The sequence below is a fragment of the Blennius ocellaris genome (genome assembly GCF_963422515.1).
Source record: "Blennius ocellaris genome assembly, chromosome: 21".
NCBI classification, from domain to species: domain Eukaryota; kingdom Metazoa; phylum Chordata; class Actinopteri; order Blenniiformes; family Blenniidae; genus Blennius; species Blennius ocellaris.
This window is the reverse complement of record NC_137670.1, coordinates 502,453-517,657: the sequence shown is the minus strand read 5'-3', so window position 1 is coordinate 517,657 and position 15,205 is coordinate 502,453. Positions and strand designations below refer to the sequence as shown.

General features: G+C 50.7%; 1 protein-coding gene across 1 annotated transcript in view; it reads left to right on the top strand.

Annotated features, from left to right (window-relative positions):
* Window positions 1-15,108, top strand: part of LOC308145393 (myoferlin-like) — a 33,460-nt gene extending 18,352 nt beyond the window's left edge. The window contains 28 exon segments of the mRNA XM_080516811.1: window positions 172-183; window positions 185-275; window positions 775-917; window positions 1,351-1,521; window positions 1,724-1,817; window positions 2,862-2,939; window positions 3,016-3,197; window positions 3,334-3,492; window positions 3,611-3,712; window positions 4,802-4,963; window positions 5,597-5,762; window positions 5,843-5,919; window positions 6,045-6,113; window positions 7,457-7,555; window positions 7,640-7,768; window positions 7,846-8,001; window positions 8,585-8,676; window positions 8,759-8,929; window positions 10,099-10,247; window positions 10,324-10,463; window positions 10,573-10,661; window positions 11,916-12,011; window positions 12,094-12,235; window positions 12,315-12,414; window positions 13,052-13,242; window positions 14,009-14,118; window positions 14,220-14,367; window positions 14,839-15,108. Of these exon segments, the coding sequence (XP_080372937.1) occupies window positions 172-183; window positions 185-275; window positions 775-917; window positions 1,351-1,521; window positions 1,724-1,817; window positions 2,862-2,939; window positions 3,016-3,197; window positions 3,334-3,492; window positions 3,611-3,712; window positions 4,802-4,963; window positions 5,597-5,762; window positions 5,843-5,919; window positions 6,045-6,113; window positions 7,457-7,555; window positions 7,640-7,768; window positions 7,846-8,001; window positions 8,585-8,676; window positions 8,759-8,929; window positions 10,099-10,247; window positions 10,324-10,463; window positions 10,573-10,661; window positions 11,916-12,011; window positions 12,094-12,235; window positions 12,315-12,414; window positions 13,052-13,242; window positions 14,009-14,118; window positions 14,220-14,367; window positions 14,839-14,877 (3,357 nt within the window). The 3' untranslated portion in view covers window positions 14,878-15,108.
* Window positions 15,109-15,205: the final 97 nt, after the last annotated feature.

The window sequence follows — 15,205 nt, the reverse complement described above, 5'->3', positions numbered from 1 at the left end:
GAGAGAGAGAGAGAGAGGGGGGGAGAGAGAGGACACACTGTCTTCTTCTGGGGGATTTAGTAAAATATGACCTCTTTAACAAATTGACTCTTCTGTAATTATTCCCACGATATAATTTATAGATCAATGTCAGAATGCACGAGAGCTGCTGATCAGCTGTGGTTTGTACAGAATGGGGAGAAGAAGCCGGAACCCTGCGGAGTTCGACTGTCCTCCAGGCTGGGTGTGGGAGGACGAGTGGACGGTGGACGACAACAGAGCCGTGGACGATCAAGGTGCCGGCTTCACTTTACAGTTCAGAGCGAGAAAGCAGAGTTATTGAACTGACCACCAATCAGACTTTATCCATACGGAACCGCTCAGATTTATGAAGTCCAACTGAACGAGCTGCACAAATAAAACGTTCAACGGAAAGAAGAAAATATAAAGTTGCACTGGTGGACAGACGCATGTCCAGAGTCACGGAGTCAAATGAAGTTAAATAGGACAAACTAAAGGTTTGTCTGCTTTTGTGGTGGTTGATTCAGGATTTACAGAAAGAAAGTTGAAGTTACACTTTCTGGAATGTGGAGCAAAGCTTGATTGATTGTATGTGTTGGTGACGGAGGAGGAAGATTCTGGAGGATCTGCAGGTTCTAAACCCTCGACCGTCTTCGGCACCGAGGCTCAATTTCAAATCCCAGACTTGGGTTTTTTGGGGGGGGGGTTTTTCCAACAAACCCCAGGAAGATAAATGTGGCTTGTCTGCATATAGTCTGACTGTGTCCTCCCCAGGCTGGGAGTACGGAGTGACCATCCCTCCAGACGACAAGCCTCGGTCCTGGGTCCCCGCCGAGAAGGTCTACCACGTCCACCGCCGGAGACGCCTGGTCCGTCCTCGCAGGAGAGCCGCGCTGCCGGCCGGAGCAGCGATGGAGGTCCGGCAGCTTTAATAGACAGATAGATAATCACTTTGTTCATCCCCCAAGGGAAATTGTCTTGTTGCAGCAATCTGGTACATACGAATATTATAAAATACAATAGAATAGTAATAAAAGTAAGAAATAAAAATATTAAAATATCTGGGTATAAGACATAAAGTAAAACACAGAACGGAACATGGGCACTTAGAAATAAGCAGGAGATCAAAGCAAGATCAATAAATAGTAAGGTGCAGTGGCAGAGCCATTAGAAGTAGGTATTATATAATAGTAATAACAATAATACAGATAATAATGTGTAATAGTGTATAATAATACTCGTGCATAGTACTATTAATAGTACTAATTATAGTACTAATAATGAATATAAAGTACAAATTTACGTATCAGTCTCTTCACCATGTGAGCTCACAGTGACTGTGTGTCTCAGAGACGAGAGCAAGGCGACCCTGAAGGCTGGGAGTTCTCCTCCCTGATTGGCTGGAAGTTCCACCGGAAGGAGCGTTCGTCAGACACGTTCCGTCGGCGGCGCTGGAGGAGGAAGATGGCGCCAGAAGACCGCCTGGGGGCGTCGGCCATCTTCCAGCTGGAGGGGGCGCTGGTGAGTCTCCTGCTGGGCGTCATAACCCAGAAGGGGGAGGAAAAAAAAAGGCCTTGTTTGAGTTGGAGGCGAATCGGTTCCTCGCGAGCAGGAACTGAGTCACCAGAAACTCTTCAAATATTTGCTCGCCCTTCAAACGCGCCAGTCGGCACTTTGCTTGGCGGCATGTGACGGTGAACTGAGACGCCGCTTCGCCCAGCAGGGCGTCGACACGGAGGAGAGGGAGAAGGGCGGCGAGGCCGACGCCACCAAGCTGTTTGGGGCCAACACGCCCACCGTGTCCTGCTTCTTCCAGAGTGAGTGACGCAGACAGTCGTCAACGAACCGGAGACGACTGCGCTTCCGCCACCATTCCGCATGATTCTCTATGCTGACGATATTCAACTGTATGTTTCGTCTAAGGAGTCAGAGATGCACAGACTGTCAGAGTTGATGGATTGTCTTCCAAGTGTAAAGTTGTGGCTCTGTGAAAACTGCCTTCAGCTCAAGACTTTGATTATTGCTCCAGAGCAGAAAATTCCCTCGATGATCAACCACCTTGGTTCTCTGGGCTGCTCGGTTCAGTCGAGCATCAGAAACCTTGACGTCTGGTTTGACCAGTCTCTGTCCCTCGACAGCCATTCGAGACGTCTGGTCAAAAACTGTTTCTTCCACTTGAGGAACTTCGCCAAGCTAAGGCCAATTCTATCCAACTCTGATCTAGAAGTGGTAATTCATGCCTTTATCTCGTCTCGTTTAGATTATTGTAACTCCCTTTTTACTTGTTTTAACAAATCTGCTTTGAATCGACGTCAAAGGGTTGAAAGTGCTGCAGCGTGGCTTTTAACAGGATCTAGCAGACGGTCTCACGTTACTCCTATTTTACATTCTCTGCACCGGCTCCCCGGCAAATTTCGAATTGAATTCAAGATTTTAGTTGTGACTTTTAGAGCGTTGCACGGTCAGGCTCCTAAATATGTGCCTGACTTGTTGTGCCCCTGGTACTCCTCCAGTCGCTCCCTTAGGTCCTCGGGCCAGAACCTCCTCACTGTCCCACGGACCCACTTTAAAGCCAGAGGACACTTGTCCTCTGAAGCTGTTGCTCCTAGTTTGTGGAACGACCTTCCTTTGTCGCGTGGATTCTTTTAAGAAGCAGCTGAAAACACGGATGTTCAGACAAGCTGTTAGTCGACATGTGATTGGGTCTATGTTAATTCCGTCTGTACTATTTTATTGTTTTTATTGTTGTTTCTTTGTGATTTTATCTGTGAAAGGTGCTATACAAATAGTTTCTTCTTCTTCTTCTTAACGAACATTACGTACAAATAATGAAACGTCGATAACGTTGGAACTGTGTTCAGGGTCCTACATGTACCACCTCCGTGTCTACGTCTATCAGGCGCAGAGCTTGATGTCCATGGACAAAGACAGCTTCTCTGGTAAGAGTCCCACTAATGACTTTGACGCCTCGTTCGTATCGACGACACTCAAATCAAATGGTTATTTCCCCGTCAGACCCTTACGCCCACGTCTCCTTCCTGCACGTCAGCAAGACGACGGAGAAGCTCCGGGCGACGCTGAACCCCACCTGGGACCAAACGCTGATTTTCAACGACGTGCAGATTTACGGAGACCCTCAGAGCGTCGCCGAGCAGCCGCCGCTCGCCGTCCTGGAGTTCTACGACCACGACCAAGTGGTAGGAAGGAACCCTGGGGGGGTTCTGCTGGACGGAACCCTGCAGCTCCGGGGAATAATGGGAATGAATGAACAACTAGGATTAGAATTTAGAATCTGCCATCAAACTCAAACCGGCGGTGTGACCGTGTGTCCAGGGGAAAGACGAGCTGCTGGGTCGCAGCGTTTGCGTCCCAATGGTGAAGCTGAATCCCGGCGTGGACGAGGCGCCCCGGCTGCTGTGGCACCCGGTCCTCCAGAGGGGCCAGGGGGCCGGCGAGGCTCTGGTGGCTGCAGAACTCATCCTGAAGGACAAGGTGAGTCCCGATCACTGGGACGGACAAGCGGCCGCTGAGACGGACGATTCCGGTCGCTCACACGTGTGTTTCCTGAGTTTATGATTGTGTTTCTCACGGTAACTGTTTCCCTGTGCAGTCGGGGGAGGTGGAGCTTCCCCTGGTTCCCCCTCAGAGGGCGGAGAACCTCTACATGGTTCCTCAGGGAATCCGGCCCGTGGTGCAGCTCACTGCCGTGGAGGTAACTGGGATGGTCACTCGTCCTCCGCCGTCCTCCGCCGTCACTTCACCGTCCTCCGCTGTCACTTCACTGTCCTCCACCGTCCTCCACCATCCTCCGCCGTCCTCCGCCGTCACTTCACCGTCCTCCACCGTCACTTCACTGTCCTCCACCGTCCTCCACCATCCTCCGCCGTCCTCCGCCGTCACTTCACCGTCCTCCGCCGTCACTTCACTGTCCTCCACCATCCTCCGCCGTCCTCCACCGTCACTTCACTGTCCTCCGCCGTCACTTCACCGTCCTCCGCCGTCACTCCGCCGTCCTCCACCGTCCTCCGCCGTCACTTCACTGTCCTCCACCGTCCTCCACCATCCTCCGCCGTCACTTCACCGTCCTCCGCCGTCACTTCACTGTCCTCCACCATCCTCCGCCGTCCTCCACCGTCACTTCACTGTCCTCCGCCGTCACTTCACCGTCCTCCACCGTCACTCCGCCGTCCTCCGCCATCACTCCGCCGTCCTCCACCGTCCTCCACCGTCCTCCACCGTCCTCCACCGTCACTTCACCGTCCTCCACCGTCCTCCACCGTCACTCCGCCGTCCTCCACCGTCACTTCACCGTCCTCCACCGTCCTCCACCGTCCTCCGCCATCACTCCGCCGTCCTCCACCGTCACTTCACCGTCCTCCACCGTCACTTCACCGTCCTCCACCGTCCTCCGCCATCACTCCGCCGTCCTCCACCGTCCTCCACCGTCCTCCGCCGTCACTTCACTGTCCTCCACCGTCCTCCACCATCCTCCGCCGTCCTCCGCCGTCACTTCACCGTCCTCCGCCGTCACTTCACTGTCCTCCACCATCCTCCGCCGTCCTCCACCGTCACTTCACTGTCCTCCGCCGTCACTTCACCGTCCTCCACCGTCACTCCGCCGTCCTCCGCCATCACTTCACTGTCCTCCACCGTCCTCCACCGTCACTCCGCCGTCCTCCACCGTCCTCCACCGTCACTCCGCCGTCCTCCACCGTCCTCCACCGTCACTCCGCCGTCCTCCACCGTCACTCCGCCGTCCTCCACCGTCCCTCCGCCGTCTCAGCAGCCTCTGTGTCTGCAGATCCTGGCGTGGGGCCTGAGGAACATGAAGTCGTACCAGCTGGCCTCCGTGTCGTCGCCCAGCTTGGTGGTGGAGTGCGGCGGGCAGAGGGTGGAGTCGGCCGTCATCAAGAACATGAAGAAGAGTCCCAACTTCCCCAGCTCCGTCCTCTTCATCAAAGTGGTAACGGCCGCCTTCCGCTACAGGGAGCGTGGGAAAATACTGAACGGGATCCAGGTCGTCTCACCTCAAGTCTATTTGTTGTCGTCCTGCTGCTCTCTCCATCCTGCTGCTCTCTCCATCCTGCTGCTCTCTCCATCCTGCTGCTCTCTCCATCCTGCTGCTCTCTCCATCCTGCTGCTCTCTCCGTCCTGCTGCTCTTTCCATCCTGCTGCTCTCTCCCTCCTGCTGCTCTCTCCATCCTGCTGCTCTCTCCGTCCTGCTGCTCTCTCCATCCTGCTGCTCTCTCCATCCTGCTGCTCTCTCCATCCTGCTGCTCTCTCCGTCCTGCTGCTCTTTCCATCCTGCTGCTCTCTCCCTCCTGCTGCTCTCTCCATCCTGCTGCTCTCTCCGTCCTGCTGCTCTCTCCGTCCTGCTGCTCTCTCCATCCTGCTGCTCTCTCCATCCTGCTGCTCTCTCCGTCCTGCTGCTCTCTCTGTCCTGCTGCTCTCTCCATCCTGCTGCTCTCTCCGTCCTGCTGCTCTCTCCGTCCTGCTGCTCTCTCCGTCCTGCTGCTCTCTCCATCCTGCTGCTCTCTCCATCCTGCTGCTCTCTCCGTCCTGCTGCTCTCTCCGTCCTGCTGCTCTCTCCATCCAGCTGCTCCCCAAGGAGGAGATGTACACGCCCCCCATCGTGCTGAAGGTGATCGACCACCGCCCGTTCGGCAGGAAGCCCGTGGTGGGGCAGTGCACCGTCACGTCCCTGGAGGCCTTCAGGTGCGACCCCTACGTCGTCACGGCAGACGGAGCGATGGCCTCCAAAAGTAAGTGGGTCATTTGGATTCGTGAAGAGAAGAGAGCCGACGAAGGCAAAAGTCCTGACGTGGTTCCCTCGTGTCCCCAGTGGCTCTGATGATGGCCACACCTCACAAAGACGTCTCCATCAGCATGGACGAGTCCAGACCTCTGCTGGAGGCCCAGGTAAACACCCCCCCCCCCCCAGGTTAACACACACACACACACACACACATTTCCCTCAATTGACTCTTCAGCCTGAATTTGACTCCCAGGTCAAATTTGACAAACCCACCGACTTTGGCTTTCAGTTCATGTGCAGCATGTCTGCTGCTGTGGACAAAATGGCTCCTGCTGCCACTTCCCACTTTGTATGTATGGTTCCGTGTCGTAGCTTCCTAACCCACCTGGCCGGGCACCAATGAGCACCAGGCTGACGCCTCTCACCCCCCAGCAGCCTCACGACGCCACTGATCCGTGTGGGACTCGCATGATATCTGTGATTCTCTTTTAATGAGCACTTCTTAATTCTTCCTTCTCAGCAAGGGTGTAACAGGTAAAAGCTTCCCCTGTGCCGCAGAGCAGGAAGAACCAACGAGGAGTTTTCACTTTAGTTCCTCCACAGACCTTGATGAGAAAACAGATTGTGTTGAATCTGAGCCTCCTTCACAAATCCTGTTAGCTTAGCTTAGCTTAGCGCAGCTGCTGGAACAGGAACCTCTTGTTTTTATTCTTAAAGCAATTATTTGTTGAATTTAACAGCGACCAAGTGCTCGACTAATGGAGTTTAAATGCTTCATTATAGTGATTTTACATTTCCCTCCCAATTGTATTCAAATGTGCTTAGTTGTATTGTTTTCCCCTAAAAAGCACACACACACACACACACACACACACACACACACACACACACACACACACACAGACAAGAACCACATAAAACACAAGACGGAGGAAGAAGAACTGAGGCAGAGCAGAAACATGGAGCGTCACAATCACTCATTATCCTTATATTTATTAATGTCATTCGTTTTTGACAACCTTGGATTTTCACAGTTTTTAACCACGTCAGGAATCCGGCACGTCGCCCTTCGTAACAGGAAGTTCTCACGCTGCAGAAACTCCACCTTCCCCACGTTTCAATATTATCTCACTGGAAAAAAGTCAATGTTTGAGCAGGAAAGAGGAAACTTGTAAATATTAGCTGTGGTCATAATCCTAAGTGACCCTCACTCCTGCTGACTTTAATACAAGGTGATGACGGCCAGTCAGTGTCAGTGCGCCCTCTGGTGGACAGTGACTGTACTGCAGTTTATTGTTTTTAAGAAGTCTGTGAGAAAGACAAACCAGAACTGATCTAAAAGTCTTAATATTGACGAGAAGAAGTGAGATTTGACAGTATCGTCTTCTGAATGGAGAGAAGCTCTTTTATTTACAAGTCTTATCGGCTTTTAAATAAATAGAATCACATTGTTACACCCTTGTTTCACTGAATGACTGAAACTGCACCTGAAATTACTTTATCAATCCTTTTTTTTAATCATATTGTTTCTTAACAGTTTGAAGCTTCTGTAGTTTGTAACTGCTGTGTGAACTTTTCACTCTTTCTCCCTGTGTTTCTCCGCAGGCGGAGAAGGTGAGTCGACCAGGTTGTACGCTTCAACACTTTTTGTACGTCTTGTCAACGTATGAACGCTAAAGTCCAATCCACTCCAATCTGTAGGAAAAGGAGACGGTTGACTGGTGGAGTAAATTCTACGCGTCGGTCGGCGACCAGGAGAAATGCCGCCCGTACCTGAAGAAAGGCTACGACACCCTCAAAGTGAGCCGCCGTTTTCACCCCCGCCTCGTCGGCCGCCGCGTCTCTTGTGTGGCGGCGAATGACGTGAGCTGTTTGGAATTCCAGGTCTACGACTGTGATCTGGAAAATGTCCCAGAATTCAAAGGGCTGACTGATTTCTGCAACACCTTCAAACTCCAGCGAGGAAAGAACGAGAACGGGGACGACGACCCCACCGTGGTCGGAGAGTTCAAGGTCCTCTGAGCCTCTCCGGGTGACGACGGCGTTCGGCTCCTGCTCACGAAGCTCACCGTGTGTTCCTGTGCCTCCAGGGGTCTTTCAAGGTGTACCCGTTACCGGACGACCCCGGGGTTTCTCAGCCCCCCCGTCAGTTCAGGGAGCTGCCGGACAGCGGACCTCAGGAGTGTCTGGTCAGGGTTTATGTGGTTCGCGCCGTCGACCTGCAGCCTAAAGACAATAACGGCCGAGTGAGTATCTCTTCTGACCTGCCGGGACCTTATCTCTGACCTGTCGGGACCTTCTGACCTGCCGGGACCTTCTATTCTGACCTGTCGGGACCTTCTGCTCTGACCTGTCGGGACCTTATCTCTGACCTGCTGCGACCTTATCTCTGACCTGTCGGGACCTTCTGCTCTGACCTGTTGGGACCTTCTGACCTGCCGGGACCTTCTATTCTGACCTGTCGGGACCTTATCTCTGACCTGCTGCGACCTTATCTCTGACCTGCCGGGACCTTCTGCTCTGACCTGTTGGGACCTTCTGACCTGCCGGGACCTTCTATTCTGACCTGTCGGGACCTTATCTCTGACCTGCTGCGACCTTATCTCTGACCTGCCGGGACCTTCTGCTCTGACCTGTTCGGACCTTCTGACCTGCCGGGACCTTCTATTCTGACCTGTCGGGACCTTCTGCTCTGACCTGTCGGGACCTTATCTCTGACCTGCTGCGACCTTATCTCTGACCTGTCGGGACCTTCTGCTCTGACCTGTTGGGACCTTCTGACCTGTCGGGACCTTCTGCTCTGACCTGTCGGGACCTTCTGCCACTCAGTGCGACCCGTACATCAAGATGTCTCTGGGAAGGACCAAGATTGAGGACCGAGACAACCACATCCCGAACACCCTGAACCCCGTGTTTGGAAGGTAAACGTCTCCGGGACTGACGGAGTTAAATAATAAGCCTCAAACAGAAAATGTGGTCATGGCGTGTCCTTTGTGTTTGCAGGATGTTTGAGATGACGTGTTTCCTGCCCCAGGACAAGGACCTGAAGATCTCGGTGTACGACTACGACCTCCTGAGTCGAGACGAGAAGGTCGGCGAGACGGTGATCGACCTGGAGAACCGCTTCCTGTCCCGCTACAACTCGTACTGCGGCATTCCGCAGACCTACTGCATGTGAGGAGCTCTGGGACCGGGCGGGAAGCTTCAGGAAGCTTCAGGAAGTCTTCAGGAAGCCTTCAGGAAGCCTTCAGGAAGTTTCAGGAAGTCTTCAGGAAGCTTCAGGAAGTCTTCAGGAAGTCTTCAGGAGGTTTTCAGGAAGTCTTCAGGAAGTCTTCAGGAGGTTTTCAGGAAGTTTCAGGAAGTCTTCAGGAAGTTTCAGGAAGTCTTCAGGAAGTCTTCATGAAGTCTTCAGGAAGTCTTCAGGAAGTTTCAGGAAGTCTTCAGGAAGTCTTCAGGAAGTCTTCAGGAAGCTTCAGGAAGTCTTCAGGAAGTTTCAGGAAGTCTTCAGGAAGTCTTCAGGGAGCTTCAGGAAGTCTTCAGGAAGTCTTCAGGAGGTTTTCAGGAAGTCTTCAGGAAGCCTTCAGGAAGCCTTCAGGAAGTCTTCAGGAAGTCTTCAGGAGGTTTTCAGGAAGTCTTCAGGAAGTTTCAGGAAGTCTTCAGGAAGTCTTCAGGAAGTCTTCAGGAAGTCTTCAGGAAGTCTTCAGGAAGTCTTCAGGAGGTTTTCAGGAAGTCTTCAGGAAGTTTCAGGAAGTCTTCAGGAAGTCTTCAGGAGGTTTTCAGGAAGCTTCAGGAAGTCTTCAGGAAGCTTCAGGAAGTCTTCAGGAAGTTTCAGGAAGTCTTCAGGAAGTCTTCAGGAAGTCTTCAGGGAGCTTCAGGAAGTCTTCAGGAAGTCTTCAGGAGGTTTTCAGGAAGCTTCAGGAAGTCTTCAGGAAGTTTCAGGAAGTCTTCAGGAAGTCTTCAGGAAGTCTTCAGGAAGTCTTCAGGAAGTTTCAGGAAGTCTTCAGGAAGTCTTCAGGAGGTTTTCAGGAAGTCTTCAGGAAGTTTCAGGAAGTCTTCAGGAAGTCTTCAGGAAGTCTTCAGGAAGCTTCAGGAAGTCTTCAGGAAGTCTTCAGGAAGTTTCAGGAAGCTTCAGGAAATCTTCAGGAAGTCTTCAGGAAATCTACAGGAAGTCTTCAGGAAATCTACAGGAAGTCTTCAGGAGGTCTTCAGGAAGTCTTCAGGAGGTTTTCAGGAAGTCTTCAGGAAGTCTTCAGGAGGTCTTCAGGAGGTCTTCAGGAAGTCTTCAGGAAGTCTTCAGGAAGTCCAGAACGCTCCCCTGACGACTCCTGCCTCGGTGGTTTCAGTTCGGGTGTGAACCAGTGGAGGGACCAGCTGAAGCCCTCCGAGCTGCTGGAGAACCTGGCCCGTCTCAAAGGCCTGTCCAAACCCCGGAGCGAAGACAACGGGACGTCGCTCACCTTCAACGGCAAACTGTACACGCTGGCCGAGTTCGGTAAGGTTCCTGAAGGGAGGGTGGAGGCACCCCTCCGGTTGTGTTGGCGAAGAGTCTCAACGTCCGTCCCTCCTAGAAACCAACAAGGACGTCCACCAGCACCTGGGTCCGTCCCACCAGCGCCTGTGTCTTCACGTGTTGCGGAGGCAGGGACTCGTACCCGAACACGTGGAGACCCGGACCCTCTACAGCTCCTTCCAGCCCAACCTCTCCCAGGTCCTCCTCCTGCTCCTCCTCCTCCTCCTCCTCCTCCTCCTCCTCCTCCTCCTCCTCCTCCTCCTCCTCCTCTCTCAGGTACCAAACTAACTTTGTCTGTCTCTTCCAGGGAAGACTTCAGATGTGGGTGGACGTTTTCCCCAAAAGCATCGGCCTGCCGGGACCGCCCTTCGACATCACGCCCCGCAAGCCCAAGAAGTGAGTGCTGCTGCTCTGCGCCATCGACGTAAAACACTAGACAGCTCACGGCCTATCAGCGCCTGTTGACTTGACGTGCCGCCATCTTGGATAGGTCTCCCGCTCGGGCTGAACAGAAAGACCCCAGGCTAGAAAATCCACCAAAAACATCCGTAGCATCACTTGCTAGTCCACGAAGCAAAGCTCATGGAAGAATTGTTGGGAGGAACAGAGCTTTCTTTCCCTCAGCTTTAAAATGAGGTATTACTTGTGTTGCTACGCGGACTAGCAAGAGAGCTACGGATGTTCTAGTGGATTTGCTAGCCTGTTTAGCATCAACAGGAGGCCTCACCCAAGATGGCGGCGCCGGGACGCATCTAGTGTTATACGTCTATGTCTGTCACATCTGGTTCTGGGTTTGTTGGAATGACGGAGTCAAATTGATTTGACAGATGAAATATGATGATTTTACTGAAATAGGATTTTACTGAAATATGATTTTACTGAAATATGATGATTTTCCTGAGGTATGATGATTTTCCTGAAATATGATTTTCCTGAAATATGATGATTTTCCTGAGGTATGATGATTTTCCTGAGGTATGATGATTTTCCTGAAATATGATTTTACTGAAATATGATGATTTTCCTGAAATATGATTTTACTGAAATATGATGATTTTCCTGAGGTACGATGATTTTCCTGAGGTATGATGATTTTCCTGAAATATGATGAATTTACTGAAATATGATTTTCCTGAGGTATGATGATTTTCCTGAGGTATGATGATTTTCCTGAGGTACGATGATTTTCCTGAGGTCTGATGATTTTCCTGAGGTACGATGATTTTCCTGAAATATGATGATTTTCCTGAGGTATGATGATTTTCCTGAGGTATGATGATTTTCCTGAGGTACGATGATTTTCCTGAGGTCTGATGATTTTCCTGAGGTACGATGATTTTCCTGAAATATGATGATTTTCCTGAGGTACGATGATTTTCCTGAGGTACGATGATTTTCCTGAGGTATGATGATTTTCCTGAGGTACGATGATTTTCCTGAGGTCTGATGATTTTCCTGAGGTATGATGATTTTCCTGAGGTACGATGATTTTCCTGAAATATGATGATTTTCCTGGAATATGATGATTTTCCAGAGGTACGATGATTTTCCTGAGGTACGATGATTTTCCTGAGGTACGATGGTTCTAATAACGACATCACTGTCAGTAAACCCAGAACCCGTCTGATCTGGAGTGTGGTTCCTGTCCAGGTTCTTGCTGCGAGTGGTGATCTGGAACACCACGGACGTGACTCTGGACGAGACGAGCATCACGGGGGAGAACATGAGCGACGTCTACGTGAAGGGGTAACCGGCGTCGCCGCCTCCCCCTCCGGAGGGCCTCTCTTCTTCGGTGGTGGTCGGCGCCGACGCTTTGCTCTGTGGGCAGATGGATGGCCGGGATGGAGGAGGACAAGCAGAAGACGGACGTCCACTACAGGTCCCTGGACGGAGACGGGAACTTTAACTGGAGGTTCGTCTACGACTTCGACTTCCTGCCGACGGAGCAGCTCTGCCTGGTGTCCAAGAAGGTGGGTGTGGTTCCGCCGGTTCTGCTGGGAGGAGGAACCTCCAGGAGAACCGGCCCGTCAGACCTCCTGTCCTCCTCAGGAACGCTTCTGGAGCCTCGACAAGACGGAGTTCCGGATTCCCCCCAAGCTCATCGTCCAGATCTGGGACAACGACAAGTTCTCTCTGGACGACTACCTCGGTAGGGAACGTCAGGGTTCTACACCCCAGAACCGTCGTTAGACATGAAGGAAATAACACGAGGCTGCATTCATGAGATGTTAATAGTTCAGTTTCATTATAGTTCCTTACATTTTGAGCTTCTGTGGCTATTTTAACTGATTTTTCCTCTTTTTTGATGGATTTTCCTGCTTTAGTTTATTTCGCTTGTTACAGTTGAGAACCTTTGGTGAGACGTTGAGACGCACCGGATTCTTCTTTCCCTCAGTTTTATTTCCTTTTTTAATAATCTTTTTTACCTTTTCTTTTAAAATAATTTGTTTTTTTCTATTTTCTTTTCTCTTTTTAATTTTTCCAGAAAAACAAAACCCTCCATATCAATTTTAATGATTTTAATTTAACCGCTCTTCCTTTATCATTTTATTTTGAAGTAGTTTTACCTGTTGTTTTTTTTTACCATTTTAAGTAAAGCCATACTGTTTTATCCGTTTCTCATCCGGCTTTGAAAAGCAGTGATGAACGCAGACGAGAAGAAACGGTTGATGTAGCAATAATAAAGCTCGACGGAGGAGCTGCAGACCCGCTCTGGTTCTGGTTCTGGTTCTGGTTCTGGTTCTGGTTCTGGTTCTGACCCAGCATGTGATGAAATGTGGCCTCAGGCTCTCTGGAGCTGGACCTGCGCCACCTGGTGGCTCCGGCCAAGACTGCAGAGAAGTGCAGCGTGGAGATGATGGAGGCGGCGGCGGCGGGCGGAGACAAGGCGGAGAACGCCAGGTCGCTGTTCGCTCAGCAGGCGGTCCGAGGCTGGTGGCCGTGTTCTATTGAGCAGGACGGGAAGAAGGTTCTGGGCGTGAGTACCAGCAGAACCAGGAGCAGTTATTATAGAGTGGAACGTTTCTGAAGCAAACGTGAACAGACGGACAGGAAATAACAAAGACATTGTTCAGTGAAAGACTCAGATTTGTCCGTGGAGACGAGCCTCGGCGCCATTACTGCGATTTATTAGATTTTTTTACAATCATCTTAATTTATTTTGATGTAAAGAGTCTTTTAGGGTCTGTTCTGGGTTTAAACTCCAAATAAATAAAAGACTGAAGGTTAGAGACTAAAAACACTAGATCGGCAAAAATGAAATTCAAAACCGTCCTTGGTCAGAATTAATTAATGCATCTGTGGAGGTCACATGACGCAACGCCTTTCACAATAAAGGTGTCCAATTTATGTGAAGTGATTCTTTAGACACGTAAACTCAACAATTTCCAGATGATGACAAATTGTTTTAATCCCGAATAAAAATATGATATCCAGGTACAGGTGACTGAGGGATTAAAAAAAATATATATAATATCTGATTAACTTTAATATATACATTTCAGAATAGACTGGCAAATTGTTGCAGTTTCAAAGGGATCAAAAGGATGAAAGACTTTGACATTTGTCCGCATTTGCAGTTTAATATGCAAATAAAATGTATTTATTTTGATCATTGAATTTCCCACGTTGGCTGTGGAGGTTCAGCCAATCAGAAGCCGGTATAGACGCCGTTCAGCTCACTGATAAACAGATTTAAACCCGGTTTGAGGTCAGTGTTTCCCTGATCGCTCCTCCGTCCGCAGGGGAAGGTGGAAATGACGCTGGAGATCGTGAGCGAGGCGGCGGCGGACGAGAAGCCGGCGGGAAAAGGACGTGACGAGCCCAACATGAACCCCAGGCTGGACTTCCCCAAGTGAGCGTTGATCAGGATCGCCATGGCAACGGGGAGAGAGAGCACCAGGTCGCACTGACACTCTCTCTCTCTCTCTCTCTCTCTCTCTCTGAAACCCCCAGGCGTCCCGACACGTCCTTCTTCTGGTTCACCAGCCCCTGCAAGACCATGAAGTTCATCGTGTGGAGGAGGTTCAGGTGCCTCTTCATCGGCCTCCTCTTCCTCTTCATCCTGGTCCTCTTCCTCGCCATCCTGCTGTACTCCTTACCGGTGAGCAGAGCCCAGAGCAGAGCAGTTGTTTCCAAAATCTTGGAATTAAAATCACTCAGCTCTCACTCTAACTCTGACAGTTAACGAGCCAAAGTGACCTGCACCTGCAGTGAAATTCGACACCGTGATTGCGCAATCTGGCTCCGGGGCACCGGGGGAGGGGGGAGTATCACAGTGAGATTTTCAGCTGGATCAGATAGACCTAGCATGCCCGTTAGCATGCTAACAAATGTTGTCCGATTGAGCTGAAATTTGGTAGGTGGCCTAATGGGGGCGCTGTGGTCACGAATCACTAGCTAATTAGCTGGTTTTGATGCCATTTTTTCAAAATAAAAGTCATTAAAAAAAACGAACCCTTCAAAACTTAAAAAAATATTAACCGTTCATAGCCACCCCCCGATGGGCGGTCTTTCGCGAGGTGCCGGCGAATGCTGCTTGCAGCTTTAATTCTCTTTTGCTTTTTTCCTCCAGAACTACATTTCAATGAAGATTGTGAAGCCTCTGCAGTGACGGGAGCCAAATATCAACCTGACCAATAAGCAACCGGACCACTCCAGCTCCTGGTGTGTGTGTGTGTGTGTGTGTGTGTGTGTGTGTGTGTGTGTGTGTGTGTGTGTGTGTGTGTGTGTGTGTGTGTGTGTGTGTGTGTGTGTGTGTGTGTGTGTGTGTGTTTGCTTTTTAACAATAGGAACCGCTGCTCGCCGGCACTTTATTAACATATGAACACAATAAAGACCCGAGACTTCAGACGGTGGAACTCAAATCCTTCAATTTCCTCTGGATTTTACTACAAAACCTCCGATGATGGTGGAGATAAAACTCCCCCCCCCCCACCCCC